Source organism: Rhipicephalus microplus, unplaced genomic scaffold (genome assembly GCF_043290135.1).
Source record: "Rhipicephalus microplus isolate Deutch F79 unplaced genomic scaffold, USDA_Rmic scaffold_14, whole genome shotgun sequence".
NCBI classification, from domain to species: domain Eukaryota; kingdom Metazoa; phylum Arthropoda; class Arachnida; order Ixodida; family Ixodidae; genus Rhipicephalus; species Rhipicephalus microplus.
The window spans coordinates 30374465-30397533 of NW_027464587.1; the positions used below are offsets into that span (position 1 = coordinate 30374465).

A 23069-nucleotide genomic window follows, 5' to 3' on the forward strand; every position below is an offset into this window, starting at 1 on the left:
GTGGTGCTTAAAAATAACAACAGTGTTAGACAGATAAGGTGTGCACCCACACGTGGCACAATGCGAAGCCAAATGGGAAGGCGTGCCGTTATGCAAAGAGAGATAGTGCTCCCGCAAACTTTTACTGACACAGCGGCCCGTCTGTCCCACATAATGACGGCCACAAGATAAAAGAATGCGGTACACCACCCCCACAGCACAAGGCACATACTTATTTCTATGGTTTACGGCACATTTCTTAACATCTGGCTTGTCCTTCTTGTCTAGCTGATTTGACACCAATGCACATATCTTTCCCAATTTATTGGGTGCCCTAAAAACCACATCAACTCCGTAGCGGGAACCAACATTTTTTAACCCATGTGCCAGTTTATGCATATAAGGAATTGCTGCGAACTTCATTTTTTCCCGATTGATTTTCCTAGCTGCACGTCCTTTTAAACCACCAATCAACTTATCGCAAACAGCCACAATTATGTTAGGGGGGAATCCTGCTTCCTCTAGAATCCGACTGTCTACAATTTCTCTATCTAACTATCTATCTATCTAAATAACTTAAATGCCATTTATAATGATTAGCTACTTAAGTACACCATTCAGAACTGGTGGTACGCAGTTCTCGGAGGAGCTTGGCCGTGTTTTTTATCATGCAATGCACCTCATTTTCTTTCAATTTGAAAACTGCCCTTGAGATGCACACGAAAAAGTGTACACAACAAACCAGAAAACTGGGGGGAGTTGGTATGTATTCATCGTAAATGAAAGGAACTCACTGACTACGTGGACAAAGAGAGAATGCGACACAAAGGCTCACTTTTGGCTAAAGTTTAATGAAGGGAAACGGATGAAAGTTACCGTGTGTACCATGCATGTGTCACTGCGCAGAAAATATAACAAAACTGAATAATATACTAAGTCGCACATTACTTCAGAGCCTGACAGCATCACACGATGATAAAACATATTTGCTAAGACTTACAAGGTGCTAGGCATTGTGGCCTAGAAAATATACTTCTCTATTCGTTTGTGCTAGCGACATCTGGCTCACTCGTCTGTGACCTTCTGTTTTGGTATGGAACCCCGCACAAATCTCTCTCGTTATCTTATATGAGTGACAGAACAACACCGCGGTGCCTGCGAAATCCGTGGAGAATCCGCAGTCCCTGCAATGCATGCCTAGGTGGGTGGAAAACGCAGGACCTTTAACTGCGCTCTTTGTTTTCATTAAGGGGCAGATATTTACTGGCCGTCTGGTCAATGTAAATATGGCCTCATGATAATGATATCCTGTTCACAACTCCCGAAGCACAAGCATTGTGTCTGTAGGAGTGGTGAATGGTGCATTCTGGACTTCTCCTAGAGTTCGGCTCAATGAATCTGCGTACCGCCGGACATATGCCACGCTCCTTGTCTTCTGTAGAATAGAAAAAAACACCTTCACCTTATGCCGAGCGCCCACTTTTTTGAGACAATGTGGCAGTATCACCGCAAACTTCATCTTGTCTTTTTCTTGGAGCTCAATCACACCTGCCTTCCGTCTTAGCATTGATTTGTTTAACTCCCGCAAAAGCCAGCTTCATGCTGGAACTGTTGTGTGATTTCTAAGATTTCTCAATTAACGCTTCCTGTTATGTGTTTATATGATTTTTTCTGGGCTAATTGCAGAGCAGAAATGGTCCACGCTTTGTGCAGGTAACCAATTGGCAATTCCAGCATCTGAATATGTAACTAGAAAGGTGATGTACACTTTAGGTGCAGTGTATTAAGTGGTTAAAATCTTGGACTGTTGGGGCTGTTGTAAAATCATGGGGCTGTTGTAAGATGGGAGTAACCATAGGGCAGTTACCATGTAGGCATAGTGTGACACATCGCTGCAGAGCCCAAGATCTGAACTCACTGTAAAATTGCAGGCAAGCATTCCCTCTTTGATGAGCTTTCTGTTGTACTACTTCATGGTCTCTGGCTGTGGCGTCGCTCAACTCCACTTTTTTTTTTGCCCATTATTCTGGATAAGACACGATGGGCATTTTACTCTAGTATAGCAACGAACCTGAATAAATAAAGGGAGACAGAAAAATGAACTCCACCTGACTAAAAGCTTGTTTAATTGGGAACAGTCAGAGACAAATGGACCAGTTAGTTGCTTAGTAATGCGAAACAAATTCATTAGAAACTACGTGTCAGCCTTTACAGCGAAGTATTTTATTGTAACTGTAAGCAGTTAACAATTGCAAACGACATAAAAGAAAATTTCAGTCTTCAAGTAAAATACTTACTTTACGAGGCCAAAAAAATAAATGTCAACCATTTGGTAAATATCTGGACCTTGGTTGACACCTGACACCTTTCTTCAGCTTCTTCATTGCTGCTAAGCGCACGTCCCGAGGCCTCAGGTGTGGTGCAGCGCTGTTCTTGAGTGGTCACTTTCAAGGATACAATCTCCTCTGTGAAACATTACGTATGCTTCTACGAAAGTTACAGTGTTCAAGGCAGGCAGTTTGGTGCATGTTATTGACCGCTGGCTAACTTAATTGTGCTTTTACTGTACTTTGTCAGTATGTCCACATGACAGTTCCTAATTTGGAATCGCCTGTTACACATTTATGTTCTACAAGTGCATTTAAAAGTTATGCTGATGTTGGCAATGTTCTTCAAACACTACTTAGCACAACAGCTTGGCACAGGCCCAGTAACACCATTATCCATCGATGTTAACAATGTTCTTTACACTAAGCAACAAAAGCTTGGCACAGGCCCAGTAACGCCATCATTCATAGATGGTGAAACATTCAATGCCTAGTTATGGTCGATAATTCACGCTCAAATCATGATATAAAAAATATGGATATATTGAAATATCACTCATAATAAAGTAAATGAAAACTAGTCTTGCAATAAGTGCAGTGTTATATACTTTTATAATGACTTTTTGGATATAACAAACTTCATTTTGTGTAAGATGTCACATTATTTTAATGAGGGTTGAGTGTATTATAAATATGTGAATTGTGAATTGTAAAAGTCACATTCAGTAATTGTGTCCCTAAAAATAATAATCCTACACTATTACTTGTAGCTTCTTTGGCTGTTTTGAACAATTAATTGTAACAAAGTGTCAGGTTGTCTGTGGATTCCTTACCGTTCACAGATACAGTGAAATCACGATTATACGACTTTCAGGGGACCACATAAAACCGTCGTATAATCCACGTGTTGTTTAAACGAAAAATTAAGATTTTAGACAGTGGCACTTATTCTTGCCCCAAAAATGGGTATAGACTGCTTGAATAAGCCCACGAAACGACCGCAAGTAAGGGAGAGTAAATTATTCTTGCCAGTGGTAGCTAATATCAGCATTACTTAGTTGAAAGAGGCATGAGCAAATTTTTATTCACGACGTTAAAAAAAAATCGAATCCAATGCATATCTTTCTACCAATAAATAAAGTCCTAAAATTGCCTGCGCAAGCAAACGTAACCAAAACCACGTTACCAACATTAGAAGAATCATACACAATGTCATCACTATTACATAATGACGACGGAGCACAAGTTTGCATAGAATGCCTTCGTGCACGACTGAGCCGTGCGGGCTGTTAATTGTAGCCATATGAAGTGGTGCCCCTCTCGTGTTTATCAATGTTGAGGTCCAGTGAAAGTAATTTTGCAAGGCTAAAACAGCTGCGTCACGCCCTTATGCATGCGCAAGCCTGTGACTGCGAGTTCGACAAAGGCAGGAGATCAGCTGTATGTCAACAAGGAAGTTTCGACGAACCGAAACCGTGAAAACATCAGCTTTTCGGTTGGCTGAAGCTACTCCGAGTGGATAAAGCTTGGCTAGGTAATGATCTTGAATACATATACATGTGATTAAGGCGTATGTGGAGGAATGCAAGTTCATATTCTGCACTCGTGAATATTTTGTCGGCGTTTGGTACGAGTAAAGGTGTCTTTTTTTTTCCGGGTGGAATTTGAAAGTCATCATAAGATGCTGGGTTGGCTTGAAACAACTTTGTCGTATAACCAAGGTTTTAATACATTACAGTCGAACCCCTTATAAGAAGCACTGATATCAGAGACAAATTGGTATAAGAGACACCAGAAAATGCATATGAAAATGCATAAGAAAGTGCATATGATGTACCCTGCTTATAATATTCATGTCGTATAAAAGGCGGGAATTTCTTCCTGGAGCATGCCTCTTATAAATGGGTTCAAATGTATTTCTATGAAAATTTCGCTGGGACTAAACTATTTCGCGGTGAAACCAGGGTACGTATAATCGAAGTTTCATTGTACCCGCCTACTGGATAAGTGTATGGTATCAAAAACGTTGACAGTGACATCTGATAGTGGAGAGCTTAACCAGAAACACAAGGATCTCAAATTGTAGCAGCTTACATATTTAAAAGTAAACATGATTAATAGATATTTGTCTTTCTGGATAAAACTATAAGCACAAGTAACTCTCTCGCCAGGATTCTCGTTTAACAAGAGTTGCGAAGGGGGCTTTTTGGTAAGTCATGAAAGCTTGATGAGTTTCATGCAACAAAGATTACTCATAAAATAAGCCGATTATCCTGATCACATATTAATCTCTTTAGTAGAAAAGAATATCAAGATACTTCGCGCACGTTCGAGTGATCCTCGAGACTTCGTTACTCCTGAGTACATGAACATAGCCGTAACTCCATATATTTATGAATTGTTTCATAATGTCAAGGAATTGGCCCTACGGTAAAATATAAGGATGGCTTTCTGTCTCCCACAAGTTAGAGAGCCTCTGTTTGAAAACGAGTCCTTCTAAAATAGAAAAAGCAGTGTGTGGCATTCTTCTTCTGCAGTAGTCCACTGTCCTGTGGGAAATGCTACGTCGCACAGATAAGCAGGTGTGTAAATGCGCTGCTAAGAGAGCACAAAAACAAGTCTGAGAAGCTGTCACCTCACTCTCCACACTCAGTCGTGTGGTTGTCGGCCAAAGTTTGCACTGTCGTTTTGAGTCGTCACAAAAACGACATCATCCGCCTCATCATAGAAGCTGAGCACATCGACACTCTTGGGAATATCTGTGTAAGCAACTCATCTGTGTCTTACTGACATGATTTGGCCGCAAATGATACACACAGAGTAAAGAAACACTCAACGACAAGCACAAGCGGCACATCGTTGAGTGTTTCTTTACTTTGTGTTTATTATTTGCGGCCAAATCATGTCAGTAAGCAAGTACCAACTAGGCCAACAATCAGTATTCATCTGTGTCATTGTCATCAAATGAGTTAAGGGGATTCTGCACAAAATTTTTGCCGCCAAGATTTTCAACCAAATTGAAAGATAGGGTCCTGAAATAGATAGAGGCAACCTTCATTTCAAGCAGCAACTACAGGGAAATAATGAATTTAATGCATTTTTCACAAACTGCCACATTTAGCGGCCACATCGTGAACTACAGGAGGTGACGTTTGGTGACTTCAAACCCACCCAAAACGGGCAAGCCAACGATCCCAGCCGTTGATTGCGTCTCTCGACACACACATCTCCCTTTTGGTTCCCAGAACCAGTATGAACAGCAGGGGTTGCGAACAATGCTCCAGATTTAGGCAAAGCATCAGCACTTTTGTGGAATGGGGAGAGTGGAATAGAAGAAGAGTTGGAAAAAAAGAAGAGGAGGACGGACACTCCTACACCCTGCCTGCGCTTCGACGAATATGACGTCACTGCTCCCTCTTGCGTGATGCTGCCGTGCGCTGACAATTCTTCGAAAATGCCGCCAGTTGTTCAAAAATATGGGGAATTCACCCTGTTTATTGGAACTTCCAAGTAGAATTACAAAGTTCTGTCAGTTTTTTCAATTTTTGTTCAGTATCTCTTTAAGGTTTCTGTAAATATGCTGACATCCTGCTGGTTATCACTTCTTACATTGCTGTTTCTTTGCACATGTCAGTCGTTATCACCATGTGACCTTTCCTTGCTATTGAGATAGGGGAATACATACTTGGTCTTGAAAAATAAACGTCATTGTGGCACTGCGTGTGTTGTCTTCCTTCTTGTGTCAAGTTCGGGCTGCAACTCTTAGCCTTTAGTTTTTAGTGTAGAAAACTTGCTCTTTTTGTATAATTGCTGTCGCATAGCACTGGAAGGGAGATGATTGTGAAATCCTAGTACATTCATTTGCTTCTTCTGACAGTGAGAATACAGATAAGGTTGAAAAAAGTTTTTGTGTCTATCATAGTTGTACAAACCGCTACCAGATTTTACTATGGCAAATTCTAGAATGTTTATGGCATCTGGTGGTTCCTAAACTGTGGGAAGTTTACATTACCTGTAAACTGTAAGAAATTTAAGGTATGCAGTTATGCAAAACATAAGAAGTTTACGGACAAACCAAGACTGTCATTTCAGAAGTCTGGATCAGTAAAGTTGTGATGGTTTTCATTTGCTTTCTCTTTGCATTGCGTTTCAGAGGCTTGAAGACTTGAGGTAAGACCCCCGAAAGCTCGTTGCACGTCCTGTTGCTTGCCATAGGTGTCGGGATATGTTGGTCATTCTCAGCCGAGTAAAGTTTATTTTGTCTACCTCCATCCTTTTCCCTTGAGAGACGAGCTGTTTCCTTTCTTTTTTTCTCAGACGTCCTCACGTTTGATAAGGTGGTGCTATACGTGGCGTGGTATTGGCCGTCTGCATGCTGAAATATGGAATCCCTTTTACGATGCAACTGTTTACCCCGCATGGTCTCCATCACGCATCATTCCTGACTGGTTCCACTTCTCACAGAGACTTGTATTTTGCACAAGTTGATCCTGTCTTTCCTTTCTGTTGTTCTTTTAAGGTGAGGTGCTTGTTCTACTGCAAACTTGACACATCGGTGATTCTCTCAGGCCCGGGAACTTTGTGTTGTACTATGTTGTGTACACATCTGTATGTGTACGTGTACACCTAGCAAGGTGGTGGCTGTTAATAAGTTTGAAACACACATTTTTCGATACTACATTCACAAAACAGATAACCCACTGGTCACCCTGTTCTTTTGCCTGTCACAATGTCAGCATGGGAGAAGCAATGTGTGTGTTTGGATCTTGTGCTACCTGTCTTTCAAATGGTGTTCTAAGGTCGCTACTGCTATGACATTTCGTGTCTGCTTTTATGCAAATATTTTGGCAAAAAATTGTGGGGCACAATTCTTTCATTTCAGTAAAAACTTAAGTTATGTGAGAAGTACCTTACAAAGCTTATATCATTATGTGGCCTCAAGTGTCCTTTGTTTGCCTGGCCAAGCACCTCTGGTAAAGTCATGAAAAGTTGCCCCAAGATATTTGGCACCAAACATTACTGCCGAGTTGAAACTGAGAATGGCAGTGAATATAACTGCAGTCGTAGCATGTTAGGACTGTTGAAAATGTATCGTGATAAAGTTTGTATGATGACACATCAGGGCAAATGCTGGTATGGTGCCGTTTAGCAAATGGTTAGACAAAACATGCCATTTTAATGCCTTCTGTGATATTCAGTTCTTGTTGTGTAGTGTCCCAAGGCCTTTCCTCACAAGGCATTTTTGATACGCTAGTTGGGCAGCCTTTTTCTGTGCCCCTAGAATTTAGGTTTCAATGTTGGCTGCATCAAGTTCTCATCACAATTAACCTGTTGAATTAGGTGGAATTTCAATGTTTTTTACAAAATGTGGGCTTACTGAAGTGTGGCTATGTTTCAGTTTGCCCATCTACAAACTCTCAATAGTTTTGTGGAGGTGTAATTAAACTATCTTCAGTATTTAGATTTAAGTAAGTAGAGCTCAATATACATTATATTCCTCAAACTCACCTGCAAGAGCACAATGCTTGCTATGCTTTTTGTACAGGCTGAAGAAGGACCCTGTGTAGTACTCCTCACTGTGAATTCTAATTAAAAATAATGAGAATTAACAGACAACAAATAAAACCAGAGAAAGTGCAGCAGAGTGTCATTTTAAGTAGTGGTAATGTAAATGCAGAAAAGTGGACTAAAAGATAACTTGCAACAGGTAAGATCCGAACCTGCGCCTTTCGAATAACGCATCCGATTCAACGGTGGAATTCATTCCCTCTGTCCGCTTTATAGGGTATATATTTATTTATTCAGATGCCTACAGCGCCTAATGGGCATTATTGTATGTGCATTCAAACGTGGGAGTGTCAGTCAGCGCTACCTGCTGCCATTATTGCGAGTCTGGAACACTCTTTTTTGCCTGTTTGGCATCGCCTAGTAAGTGATTTTATTACAAGATGGCAGCTTAACTACAATCTCTGGTATACCACCTCAAGGCATCAATTCTGCCAGAACAAGACCCTCGCTATGAATGAAGGACAGTGTAAATTTCGGGGCTAGTTTTTTTTGTTAAACACAATATTATGGAGAATAAAATTGCGACTTATTTTCTAAAGTCTTATCGTGACTGTGTGTAAGCAGCATCTGTAATTTGCTTTTTCTTACATCATGCAGTTTTATTGCCGGATAGGCTGTTCAACTGATTGGGGCCTTTCTTTTTCTCTTTCCTGTCACTTTATTAGGAGTAGCAAGTGGTGCGAGCAGTCCCTTAGGAGGACCTCCACTAGGTGGGCCTTCATACTACCTACACCCAGCAGGAAAGTACCAGGAAAATGGCGACACCTTCTCCGACTTCGTCAACCTCGTCTGCCAAGAAGCCCACAACTCCGGCACACAGGTGCACTCCTGTGAACTGTTGAATTATAGCCCTAATAGCCGCACAACTTGTGGGACCACAATAAGACCGCAGGCCGCATTCTGCCTGCTTCCTTCGCTTTGTCTTTATTGCAATAGTTAATGACGTCTCTAACCTACTCACACCCTTTATCAGTACCCATCTGCGCTGTAGTGTTAATGGTCGTAAAGTTATTGAACACTCACTCACTAAATGGTCGCTCACTGCAAGAACTAAAAGCTACAATGCAGCACTCTAAAGGATACCAGCTTAAGGCTTCAGTCAAATTTATCATGCTTCTGGGGCCTGCAGGAATTCAGTATAGACTTTAGCAGGGCCTCCCTACTCTGCCCCATAATATATACACTTGAACCTCATTATAATAAAGTGCATCTTATATGAAAATAAGTTTGTTATATTCAAAAGTTCGTTATACTTAAGCTATCATCCTAACTATACGTATATTACAATACTGTTTTTTATTTCCTTCATTACAACCGATGTTTCATTATGTCTGAGTTCGTTATATCGAGGTTTGAGAATATGCAGCAGCTACATTTTGTTGCACTTATATCACTCTCTCTCCCTCCCTTCTTCCAGCCTTTTTCCCCCCATCTTACCACTCCCCTGTTCAGAATAGCCATTCCATCTTGTGTTGCAGGCAAAAAAAAAAATCGCTTTGCAGTCAAGCTATTTGATATTGCATTCTCTCTTTCAGATTACTCATGAAAAGGTGTAAGAGTGGTACTTTCAATATAGCAAAAAGGTCATTTACTACAATAAAACTTAATTTGGGCTTAGTTGGTACATATCTCTGATTTAAAATTACCAGTGCAAACAAACAACACGCCCCACAAAGAAAAGAAGATACACGAGCGCTGACTATCAACTTTTTTATTCCTTCATACGTCAATAGATATTTGCGTGCATAGCTATAACCTTACCGCGCATGCGTACACCACAAAAGTTTAGATACGTGAAACAGTGACGAAAAAAGTGGATCAGATATGCGACGACAAGAAACGATATTCAGATTAATGCAGTGACACAGAACTTTCGTTGATACACAGAAAATCTCTTTAGATAATGGGAAAAGCTTCCAAGACCAGCCGCATGTGCTCATTTTGGCTTCTGCCTAAGATCGATGTCTGTTCAAATAGTGCTTCACATTTGCTGCAAGAGTTAATATGGGCCACAAGATGGGCTTCATTATCCGCATTCTCGTTCATTTTTTGTGCGTGTTTCCTGAGTTGCTTGTTGACGCATCTCCCCATTTGACTGACGTAGGTCTTACCACATGAGAGCGGGACGGCATTAAACCATGCCTACTGCAAATGGGACGTAGGAGACATCATGTCAAATTTGGCATCCTCTTTAGCTCACACCGCAGGTGCGGGAGCACAGCTTCGACAGCTTGTTTGACACAGACAATGCCACTGGAAGACCATGTCTGCCGGTGACTTTCTTCAGCAGATGGGGGATCCTATGTAGATAAGGAACCACCACTGGCCTCAACTTGTCACCACGGCTTCTGCCCCCTTAGTGTATTTGTATTTCTGAATCATAGATTCAGCCACCGCAGTCAGGAGCCATTTTAACAAACGTCGATCTTTAGCAGAAGCCAAAACGAGCATGCGCGGCTGGCCTTGATATTATCTAGAAAAGCATGCTTGGGGCCCCCGTCATCACAAATCTTGGCCATCAAACTTCATCATAAGGGACTGCAGCCTTGCCTGACCGCATCTTGGCCCTTAAGAATTGCACGTGGCCTGTTACAGCGAAAAACCTCAGCCGTTTCCTGGGCATACTCAACTCTTACAGCCGCATTGTGCCTAAAGTGATCGCATATCAGGCCCCTCTTCACGACGCATCGGTTGGCTTATCATCCAGTCACGTGAACACCACTTTCAACTCAAGCGTTTGAAGACTGGAAACTGCCCTCTTCAATGCCACTCTACTTTCGAATTCCAAGCCAGAGGCTAATTGGGCCTTTTCACAGATTCCTTTAACACTCCCGTGTGAGCCTCACTGATGCAGCGTGTGGGCCAAATCTGGTGCCCGTTGGCATTTTGTTTTTCGAAGAAACTCTCTAGCCTAAAAACACCCTCTTCTACAGCCATTATCGATGAAACTGGCTCCTGCAGGGACAACATTACCAGCCTATTACAGAGAGCTTCTCTCTATCTATGAAGCATTCCAACACTTTCCCCATATTTTTAAGGCACAGCACTGCACAATCTACACCGACCACAAACCTAACACTTACACCTTTTCGCAACGACATGAAAAGCTTTCACCAGTACAGCAAAACCGACCATCTTGTATCGCCCACTTTACCACCGACATCCAACACATCATCAGAAAGGATAATGTGGTCGCCGACGCACTCTGGCTCATCTCTTTTGTCGAGCTACCTCCCGTTACGGCTGACACCTTCGCCAACGTTAAAAAAAAAACGGACGCTAAACTCCTGTAGCTCCTCGAAAATGGCTCCTCTCTTCAACTTCAACACATCACCATCCCTGGGTAGTCGGACACTCTCTACTACAACATATCTACTGGGTGAGGGAGACCATATGTTCCTTTGCCACAGCATTTTCACCCACTTACACAACCTTAGTAAACCCAGCATACGCACTCCAACACACCTTGTCACTGATCGCTATGCTTCGCCCTCTATGCAACGGGAGTGATCCACCTGGGTGCGCATGTGCATGTACCTTGTCAGCATGCCAAAACCACCCAGCATGTCGCATCACTACTCGGGGTATTCCCCCCAGTAGTGATGTGGAATGATTTCAACACATACACATCAACATCATTGGCCCCCTTCCACTGATCGGGACTTACCGCTACTGCCTCACCGCCATTGATCGCTACACTCTATGGCCCAAAGTATTGCCGCTTGAAAGGATTACTGCAGAAGACGCCGCCTCGACCTTCTTCACCGGCGGATTTGCCGCTTTGGCACTCCTCGTCACAATTGATCGAGGACAGCAATTCGAGTCCCAACTCTTGAGGCTCCTCAGGCTTTCCACCGGGTTCGTGCGCTCACGGACTACCAGCTACAACTCCTGCGCCAATGTGATGATTGAGCGGTTTTATTAACAGCTCAAGGCAGCCATCATCTGCCACCCTAACTCAACTTGGCTCAAGGCTGTCCCAGCCATTGCTCTTGGTCTGCACGCCACTTTAAAACCTGACATCCAGGGAACGCCCGCAGAAATATTTACGGGGAGCCGCTTCGCCTACCTGGGGAACTGCTCTCCTCTTCAACTCCCGACATCACCAGACTTTGCAGCCTGGCTGCGTTGCACAGTGGCCTCACTGTGCCTGTCACCAGCAGAATGTCACACCAAACTGACCCTGTTGGTGTTTAAGAACTTGAAAATCGCTCACATGCCTTTCTCCGTGACAACACCATACATGCGCCGTTTCAACCACCTTACTCCGGACTCTGTCACTGTGACAACAAAACATTCACCCTTGAAATCAGCAGGAAAATCAGCAGGAGGGATTTTCATATCTCCATTAGCAGACTTAACATCATACACCCCTCTGAGGAAACTACCAAATCCTGCGCGCCTCCGGTAAATCACCCGCAAAAGCCTCCACCGTCTTGGCCCGTGCCTTGCATCACGTGCTATGGATGCCAGCTGTGCATATCAAATGCTCTTTAAACCTCGGGGAACTTTTCTGTGTGCGGTGGTGGTGTGCCAACATGATACAGCACCACTTCTGTGCTTGCATGCATCGTCGATGCTACTAAACTGAGCACCTGTGTTATAAGAACACTCGCACTCAACAGCAGACAAACTGTGTATGCTCCCGCAAACTGTTCAGTTGTTGTTATTACGTCTTTCATGCAGACCCATTGAAGATATGTGTACCTGAAGTTAACGCAGGTATATATAAACTTTAGCTACCGCAACACATTCGTGGCAGGGATGGAGACGTATCACTATAGGCGTCAAGGTGGGTGCATTCATGTGAAGTGGTGCCAAACACCATTAGGCATTGTACAAGCTCTCACATATCAATGTACAATAAGTGCTCAAATACCCCTGTGAAGACCATTTCACTTTATTTTTATACCGATCCCTAGGATAGAGGTGTAAGTCATGTTTTTTCTCTTCAGTGTCCCTTTGTTCTGCTATTGCTTAGCTAAGCATTGTTAACCATTGCTAAATGTTGTGTGTGCACACTTTTTGTCACATGCAGGCTAGCCCGGATCCGGGTGTGCGTGGCAGTCCCTCCAAGCTCCCACAGTTCTACTCGAGCTCCATGCTGCCACCACCTCCGCCAGCCCCAATGGCACGGCCCGTCGCTATCATTCGGTCCACTGGTAAGTGGGAATACTTGCTCCCATTTTGATGATGCTAGGCAAGCTCTCCAACCCGTTTTCAACGAGGTCAGGGTGCACACTTTTGCATTTTCTTCCCTCTTTGTTGTCTTCGCCCCCCACGTAGCTTTCAGCGTGCTCGTTGATATGACATAAGAGCTAAAGAGCTGAAAGGATGAGATAAACTTTTGTAACACCGCTTGTTCAGTTAAGAGGTGACCTCTAATGTGTAATAGTTTATAAATAGTTTGCACTTTTAGTGCATGAAAGTTTGAATAGTGTGAAATTAGCATTCCAGGTAATGAGCAAGTAAGTTTATGTCATGAGTGGTGGAAAACAGCTGGTCAGTGTGTTCATGCAAAAGTGACTCGATTAGTTCATACTTCGACAGCTGTGATGACGAAATCACATATAGAGAAAAAAAACAGTGAGTGCATGTGCATAACTTTCATAGCTTGGCAAGATTAAGGGGGGAGGTGGTGTTGAAAAAACTTTTTTTGTTTGTTGATCTAGAGCAATGAAATTTGGCACGCATTCTCATAAGTGTCTTGAATAAGGAAATATGCAGTTTCATCATGATACCTTGAGTAGTTCTCAAGTTACGTCATGCTACGTGGTTCGACTTATATGGTCTGCTCGTGGAAAGCCTAGCGCTGTAACAAAACATGCCAGGAAGCTGCAAATGGTGTTGGTCTTTACTCAAAAGAAGACTATTGGGTATGACAATCGCAGAATTTTTTTATCACTTCTTTTTTTTTAGAGGCACCGGTTTGTTTGATGGAATGACTTCACGAAAAGTGAAGAAACTTATGAAACGTTAACGCCGTCACAGAAATCCTGGTTGGCGGTATATTATGAGCTTGTGCAGGTGGTCGGCATCGGCTGCAGGTAAAGCCACGCAGCCAGCACTTGAATGATAAAGCAGAAAGGGCTTAGCATCTTGTGGTACGTGTGAGATGCGCTGCTGCCATGCACACTCTCATTCAAACCGCATCACAAAAGCTTATTGACAGCATCCCATATTCATATGACCATGGAGTGCGTGGCCACGTGGACAGTGCAGCCGGCGCATGATGCATTTGGCGGCGGCGTTTGGTGACGATGCGCAAAATGTGTAGCTACAATGACAAATTGGCGTGCACTGCACTTGGTATCGCATTTTCGAGTCATGAGGCACGAAACTGCTAGCCGCTGTTCCGAGAAATCCTTGGCAGTGGAGGGAGGGGGGGTGACGAGCTTGATTGTGTGGTCCGCTGCCTATGGGTAAAATGCTCGTGCGCGGTTCTGAAGAGCTAGGGAGTGATGTGCTTGATTGCTTGCAAAGAAGCCCATAGCTACAAGTGCGCTAGCGCGTCATTCCTGCCCGCAGTCTCACTGTCAACGGAGCTAATTAGGGCTGAAGACCACTTCGATGGCGCGCCGGGCTCGTTGACCGCGCGCTCGCTCGTAGTAGCCTGATCGCATATTTTCTTATGGCTCCTAACTAGTGTAATTATATCCTAAGTGATCATCGAGCCGTGAACACGTCACGAAGTAGCAATTTTTGAGAGCCTTGTCCTCGCCACACACAAGCAGCAGACGACGATCTCCCGGAGCATCGAGCCAATGGCGAGGCGAGTTGAGGCAACATGGCGGCCACAGCCAATCAAGGGCCTTGAAACGACTTTCATACATTTGCTTTTTCTACGCTTGTTATTAAAGGGAGGAGCAAGCTGAGGCGGGAAATTTGAACACGAGAAATGCTTTTTCTGATGAGCCTATGAAGCTGGCTCCCGGCCGCGCCATCGCGAAGCTATAATTTTTTGAATATCGCTGCTTTCTCGCGATTTTCAGAAATAAGTTTCGCTACCTAGGAGGATGAAATGAATTTTCTGAAGCACTTCTGCGCGGTTTTCACTGTAGATGTTTTGGAATCAGATAGAAAAAGGATTACAGAAACTAAAAACTTGATTTTCAAGAAATCGGCTTTTTAACCATTTTTCGTGATACCAAAGCCGCGTCCCCCCTTAAATAAGGGCTGAATGTTCTTTAGAAATTAACTGCGCAAACAACAGAGCCAATTAAAATAAAATAATGCTCATCTATGTTTTTACTGAATTGCTTTATTTATTTGCTGACTTTATTCCCCCCTCGTCACTGTCAAGCTCATCAAACGACTTGTCAGAGTCGGACATAAAAGTCCACGCACTCGGCCTGCAGAAACATGCAGTTTTATTTTGATATATCGCCAATACCAGAGAGCCTGGCATGCATGACACCATCCACCGAAACATCTGTTGCATTACCCGGAGAATGATCGAGTCGCATGTTTCCATCTAAAAAATAAGGAGGAAGGGCCAGGGGTGCTACAGCTGCACCAATTGAGCCAATTTGATACAATTCCCAATTGTTAAACTGAGGTGCGCCAAAATGCCCAGCCAGCCTCAAAATTTTTTTTAGGTGCGTCAATTTTGACGAGAAACGCAGGCCACATTGGCCACCTGCAGCTTGCGTCATTAGTCAAAGCGCGCAGACCCGAACTTTCAAGTGTAGGGTGCGTGCTTATAATCTTTTAAGTATATTCTAGGCACGCACCCTACCTTTGCAAGAGGCGATCGACCAGATAAAGTGACAACGCTGTGTGCCCATCGGTCCGCTAACCGCAGAAAATACCTATCGGCGGTATGACAACAAAACTTCAAGACAAACATCCGTTAGTGTAGCCACCAACACTTTATGGAAAATGTAAATTTGCTAGCCTAAATAAACAGCTATGGCTTGTTAGGAACTAAAGCTGGAAGCATGTGCCACATTTCTCTTGCGCGAACAAGCTCGACGTGCTGCGAACACCTCCGTTGTGAGCTACCATGTTGGTTGCCATAGCATTGGCACATTTTGTCTTCAAGCCTCGTTGTCCCTGCCACGGTCCTGGCAATAGATATCCGGTACTGTTCCCAGGCCAACGGGCGCCCGACGTCGTTACTTTAGCTGGTTGAACACGCTTTCAAAGAAGCCGAAGCCACAATTGCCGCAGTGCATCAGTGCCCCGGGGACAAGGGTATCGACATTTAGAAGGGGCTGTTAGTGCTACTGCACGTTTTGCTCAGTTTCTCATGCGTTTGCATGCTGCACAATTCTGAGTACCAGTATAATCACTGACATCTAAATAAGCTAATGGCAATCATTGGAAGCAGTGTATTGCATTACTGCTTCCCCAAAAAAACTATCTAAATTGTGTGCAAGTTGTTTTTTTTTTGCCACCCCTATTCATCAGTTTTATGAATCTCCCAAATTTCAAGGCCGCGAGCTTGCAGATTGGTATTTATATTTGCAGTGTCTGTGAAATGATTTGATGGGTGCAGCAAATGTTAATATGGACTTTATCATTGTTTCTCAGCGGGGTGGTACAAAATACTGCCATTGAAATAGTAATGCTCATGTTCACACTCCACGATTTAGGGGATGTTGAATGCGTTAGCATCCTCTATCCCGCTTTTGGTAAAATTTAGGGTGTCGCAGATATGGCCGTAAAAAGCTGAAATATGATAGATGACACAACACACGGCTCACGCACTGTTAAAAAAATGTTAACAGAAGAAGCCTGTGTTTAATTAAGGAAACTAGGTTACAATATTACTCGCGCAACTGCTCAATACCGCACATCGCACAACGCACAACCGCTCAAGTCGCTCGCAATTCGCAGACTCTTCTTCGCTCGCCGTTCTCGCTGCGTCTCTGGCTCTTCCCGTGCTATTTCGCTCTCCTCTCTCGACTACGGATCCAAGTACACATACGCGCACACTGACACAAACACGCACGCACCACACACACACACACACACACATGTTCACAAATTGTTCCACGAAGTCAGTGGGGGGGTCCGTTGCGTCGCCATTCGGGGAAGCAGTGTCGAACGTCCCGCAAGCCACGGATGCGCAAAGCGGCATGTTTCTCTCTTCTTGCATCTGAACTGGCAAGGTGCAATAAAGCGGGGCCGCCGCCTTTGTGCTAACCCGGCGCTCGCAGCACTGGGAGGCTCGCCGATCGCAGCTGCCCATAAACAAGAAGGACGGCCCCTTCAAGTGACCAATGGACATTCGCACGACAACACACGCAAAAAGAAGGAAATAAAACAAAACTTAGAAGATTTGAAGCAGTCGCGTACACTCGGTCTTCCTGACAGTCATTAACGTCCTCGTTAAGGGGGAAAAAATCATAAACGAACCCACACTCCAATACACAAACAGAATTGTTTCCTTCGTCAAAGAAGACAAGAAAAAAAAAAAAAAAGAGCAACTGTTTAAGTTTGCACAGTTCACTTGGTAAATCTCTGCACGCATTGAAGTTCTCAACAAGACCCCAACGCAACTATGGCACACTCGCATAGGGATGGGTCTTGCCGCAGCTGCAGGCCGAACGTCTCAGTCGCTGCACCTTACATTCGGGGGCGTCCGACTCCTCCGCAGACTCTTGTTTCTTCAAGGTCAGCAACTCGATACGTGTCAGCTGGCAACACTGCCGTGATTACAAGGGGGCCCCTATATTTTGGCTGCGCTTTGGCAGGCTTTCCCGTCTGTTCTGGAGCCCTCACCATAAAGACCACGTCACCGACACTGTACAATTTAGCCGGGAAGTGGGGCTTGTCATAAGGGACCTTCATCTTCTTCTGCTCGCTCATGAGGCGCTGCCGTACACGTTCGCGCAGCCCGCCAGGCTCCTCCCACACTGAGGCTTTAGATTCAACCAAGTGCTTCAGTGCCACACTGTGAAATTTCGGTCGATAACCGTGTAACATCTCGAAGGGAGTCTTCCTGGTCGTCTTGTTTACAGCCTTGTTCAAGCTGCACTCTGCCTCACTGAGCTTTTCATCCAAATTTCGCTGCTCGGTATCGACCATCGATGTAGTAATGACTGGTAGAAGTGTACGGTTCACTCGCTCAACCAGGCCGTTAGCTTGTGGATGTCGAGTGGAGTTGAGCACATGGTTTATCCCTCTGACATTGCAAAAATCTTAAAACGCTCGTGATGTGAAACAGCTGCCCCTGTCAGTAATGATCCGTTGAGGTAAGCCTCTCTCTATTATGAATTCCCATAGCGCTGCGAGCACCAGCTTCGTTGACAAGTCACGCCTCGGGAACACCCTGACGAACTTCGTCAGGTTGTCCACAATCACCAAAAGGTACTGGTTGCGTTGCTTGCTTGGCACAAAGGGTCCTAGATGGTCCACGTGAACCACTTCAAATGGCCTCTTCCCGGGGGGATAGGGTTCAAAAGTCCTTCCTGCTTCCCGGAAGGAAGCTTGTTGCTTATGCACTGGAAGCACTGCGATATATGCTTACGAACATAGTTACGCATGCGTGGAAACCGAAAGTTTTCTTGTATCTTTGCTACTGTGCGGTCTACTGCAAAATGCCCCATCAAACCGTGGGACTGCACAACTAATGTCTTCCGCATGTTTTTTGGCAGTACGAAATTGTGCCTCGCTTGCTCACCTTGCCCTATCTTCCGCACAAGCCGTCCGTCCATAATCGAGTAACCTTTAGTTCTTCGTCTTTCATCCTTGGTGCGGCATTCTTGTGGCTTTTCCAGCATCGTTATGATCTCTCTTAGCTCCTCGTCTCCCCTATGCAGGACCAAGACCTGATCGGCAACAGTGAAATTGACACACACTTCAAAACGGTCCGCAAGGAGTGTACTCATTGTGTCAGTTCGGGCCTCGACGGCCCCTCTGCTCAGCGAGTCCACACGAAGCATTCGTGCCTCCTGGGCGATGCTTGATTGTAAATGTGAACTCCTGGATTAAGTCGTACCAACACGCGATTTGTGGTTTAAGCGTTCGCTGTGCGTTGAGGTGCACAAGCGCCTGACAGTCGGTCACGATTGTAAATGATATTCCAAGTAACAACGACCTAAGTCGGTCTTCAGTCCACAGTATTGACATTAGTTCCAATTTGGAGGAGTGGTTGTTGCTTTCAGCGTCGGCCGTCTTTTTACTCATGCAGTAAACGAGATGCCCCTCGCCGCCTTTTCTCTGCAGGAGCATGGCTGCCAAACCTTTGGGGTTGGCGTCAGTATGCAGCTTCGTTTTCACATTTGGATCGTACAACTGTAGCACCGGTTCGCACGTCAGCTTGGCCTTCAAAGCCGCAAAACTCTCATTTTGCTCAGCACTCCACTGAAACGCCGTGTCCTTCCTGGTCAGTCTAGAAAGGAGCTCGGCAACCAAGGAGTACCGCTATATGAAGCGTCAAAAAAAACTTGTTAGGCCTAAGAATTTCCTGATGTCTTGAACACTTTTTGGCGTCGGAAATTCGGCTATTGCTCGCACCTTCGTGTCGCCCGGCTGCACGGTTCCACTTTTCAGTCGGAATCCAAGGAAGTCCATGGAGTCCATCGGGAAAGCACACTTGCTGAGCCGGAGTGTCAGATTAGCTCTTCGGAATGCCTCAAGTACCAAGCGCAGGCGCGTTATGAGCTCATACCAGTCTTTGGCTGGTATTAACACGTCGTCAAGGTAGCACATAGCAACCTTACCTCTCAGTGGTCCCAACACACAATTCATGAGACGCTGGAACACGGACGGGGCATTTGTAAGTCCGAACATCATGCGCTCGAATTGCCCTGTCTCATCAGGAGTTATAAATGCAGTTTTTCTTTTGGCCTCTTCGGTCAAAGGGACTTGGAGGTATCCATGTGCCTGGTCAACTACGACGTATAGTTTGGCCCCGGCAAGACCCTCGAGCTGGTCATCAATAGCTGGCAAGGGATACTTCTTCTTTATCGTCTGAGCGTTCAGCCAACGATAGTCAACAGCCACGCGCTGCTCTCCATTTTTCTTTTCGACGAGAATGACTGGGCTCGCATACTCGGAATGTGTCTCAGTTACGATTCCCTCTCTTTTCCACTCCCCGACGATGTCACGTATAGCCTCTCGCTTTGCTGCATTCGTGCGGTAGGGCCAAACAGCCATGGGTGCGCTACCAGGTATCTCCTGTATGTCCATCGAAAGGGCAGGTGTGCAGCCAAGTTCGCTGAGATTGGCCGCGAAACAATCCCGGTACTCATTTAGGAGGTACGCGAGCTCACGACGCTGCTCCTCTGTTACGGAGGGGCCCATTTCAATTTCCTCGCCCCCAATCGGCCGTCGCGCCTCTTCGCCGTGCCGCACTCCTCTCTGCACTCATTTATTTCTATCATCTCGCAACCCGGAATGTCCAACTCTGTCACGTGGCCAAGACTTTGTCCTTTACGTAGAACCACGTCATCATTTCCGTTCGTAAATACCAGCACAGTAACCTCTCCGTCTTCCATGCCAACAAGAATTTCGCACCCACAGTTGTTGAATAGCACTTCACCAGTGACGTTAGACTGCGATGACAGTCTCACCCAATTTATAACATTGGCCTGCAGTGGTGTCTCTTCAGCAATTTTGAAACGTAATTTCGGACATGAAACGAAGGGTTCGAGATGTGAGATTGGGCACTCGTCTTTATGCCAGAATTGCAAGCTGCCGCCCAGCCTAGCGTTGGTGACACACGGCGGCTCTGTAAACGTGCGACCGACAAGCAAGTCGTCCGACTGGGCCTCGTCGGGTACAACAGGTATCGGTATGTTCTTGCCAACGACGCCATCTATCAGCAAGCCGGCCCGTCACCTGCCAATGGCACGAGCAGCTGGAACGCCCTGGCTGCCGAAACCATACAGAGCGGTAGCATCTTCCAGCATTTCCGCACCGCCGCTGATTCGCGCAGTAAGCAACCGGAACTGCCTGTGTCTATCATGCCTATCAGTCTCATTGCCATTCCATTTAACGTGCTTCAGAAGTGCGCCAGGGTCAATTTTTTCTCCAGAGGCAGTGTTGGTCTCATTTTTGGGGCCTTTTGCTTGGCAGTGTTTTTGAGTATGCCCAGTCTTCCCACATTTTAGACATTTTTCTATTTGTCTTTCCTCTGGGCAATCCCGCGAAATGTGTCCGAATTCGAAACAATTATAACATTTTCGCTCACCGTTCTGATTTGTGACAGGTGGCCGCTGGTTCCGCCTGTCGTACCCGGACGCACCCTGCAGCGGCGCCTTGGGTGCAGGTTGCATACAAGGTGCATCGCTCGTCGCTCTTCGTTCAGCCGCTGTCCTGAAGCGTTCTCGTCGCTCACGGTCGATCCTCTCAAATTCCTGAATGTCATGCAGCAGGTCATCCGCGTCTTCGTGCGACCTTTCGAGAAGCATCGTGCATAACTCCCGCGATCGGAGACCGGTCAGCACCTGCTCCCTCGTATCACAGAAATCCAAGTGCGCCTCTCTGCAAAGGTGCACCTTCTCATGGAAGTGCGCAGCTGTGTTCTCATTTCGCTGCTGCATGCGCTCTTGCATACGCCTTCATCGCTCCGCGGCCCGAGTCTGGTTGTAGAAAGTCCGCCCGAACATTCGCTCGAAATCGTCCCACAATAAAATTTCGGCAGCTCTCCAATCTTTTGCTGCGCCGACCAGGTGACACTTGGCAGTTTCGAGCAGGACTGGCGTTGGCCACCGGTGAAGCGTTGTCATCTGCCGCAAACTTTTCATCCATTCCCGGGCTGCTGACGCACAACCATCCCCGGAAAAGTCTGGAATATTCTTGCTCAAATCGGGCATCACCTGAAACGTGTTGATGGCCGCCTGGCGTGGAGCCCCCGACGACTCCGGCTGAGGCAGCCACCGCAGCAGTTCCGCCAACAAGTGGTCTTTCTCGCGCAAAGTGCGAAAAGTTCCCGCTTGGTGGGCCCAGTACAGTCGTCGTCATCACGGTGACCACTCTCCTCCGGCGATCATCCGTCCAGCATGGCTGATATTAGCTCACTGGAAGTGCACGCTCACTGGAAGTCCATCATTGCTTTGTTCTCGCACTGGTGCAATCGCACTCCTCGCTAAGATTTTTCAAAATCCTTCTGAACGTTTTCTAAAATCGGTCAAATCCCACTTCTGATGAATGTTAGTGTCCTCTGTCCTGCTTTTGGTAAAATTAAGGGTGTCGCAGATATGCCCGTAAAAAAGGTGAAATATGATAGATGACACAACACCACTCACACACTGTTAAGAAAATGTAAACAAAAGAAGCCTGTATTTAATTAGGAACACTAGGTTACAATATTATTCGCGCAACCGCTCAATACCGCATATCGCAGAACGCACAACTGCTCAAGTTGCTCGCAATTCGCAGACTCTTCTTCACTCGCCGTTCTCGCTGCGTCTCTGGCTCTTTCCTCACTTCTTCGCTCTCCTCTCTCAACCACGGATCCGAGTACACATACGCGCACGCTGACGCAAACATGCAAGCACCACACACACACACACACACACGTTCACAAATTGATCCACGAAGTTAGTGGGGGGGTCCGTTACTGCGCCATTCGGGGAAGCAGTGTCGAACGTCCCGCAGGCCACGGATGCGCAAAGCGGCATGTTTCCCTCTTCTTGCATCTGAACTCGCCAGGTGCAATAAAGCGTGGCCGCCGCCTTTGTGCTGACCCATAAACAAGGAGGACGGCCCCTTCGAGTGACCAACGGACACTCGCACGACACAACACACGCAAAAAGAAGGAAATAAAGCAAAACTTAGAAGATTTGAAGCAGTCGCGTACAAATGGTTTGTAGTACATTTATTTTTTTTCTAAATGTAAGCCTTTTTTTTCTACTGCTCGAAATTCGGTATTTCATAATAAAAAATGCATGTCTTTTTTCCCCATAACCTGCTCTAAATTTAGAATTTAGGGTTCCAAAAGTGACATTTTGCTGCTCCGAAAACTACTTCGAGTTGTATGTCAGCTGTTGCACACCCCTGGAAGGCGCTTGCTCAGGATGCATGCATGCATGCATATATATATATATATTCAGTGGGAAATTGCAGTGGGTCTGGTACGTATAACAAAAGAAGCTGGTAGACGTACAAGAAAGCAAGCAGTTTCTTTATAGATTTACTGCTTGCTTTCTCGTATGTGTACCAGCTTCTTTATATATATATATATATATATATATATATATATATATATATATATATATATATATATATATATATATATAT

General features: G+C 45.2%; 1 protein-coding gene across 4 annotated transcripts in view; it reads left to right on the top strand.

The window, feature by feature from the left end:
- The window catches only part of NfI (Nuclear factor I), a 152914-nt gene that overhangs the window by 73787 nt on the left and 56058 nt on the right, over positions 1 to 23069 (top strand). For all 4 annotated transcript variants that reach the window (XM_037433171.2, XM_037433170.2, XM_075882942.1 and 1 more), the window contains 2 exons: positions 8540 to 8694; positions 12913 to 13036. In XM_037433171.2, coding sequence (XP_037289068.1) covers positions 8540 to 8694; positions 12913 to 13036 — 279 coding nt within the window. The remainder of the gene's footprint in view (positions 1 to 8539; positions 8695 to 12912; positions 13037 to 23069) is intronic.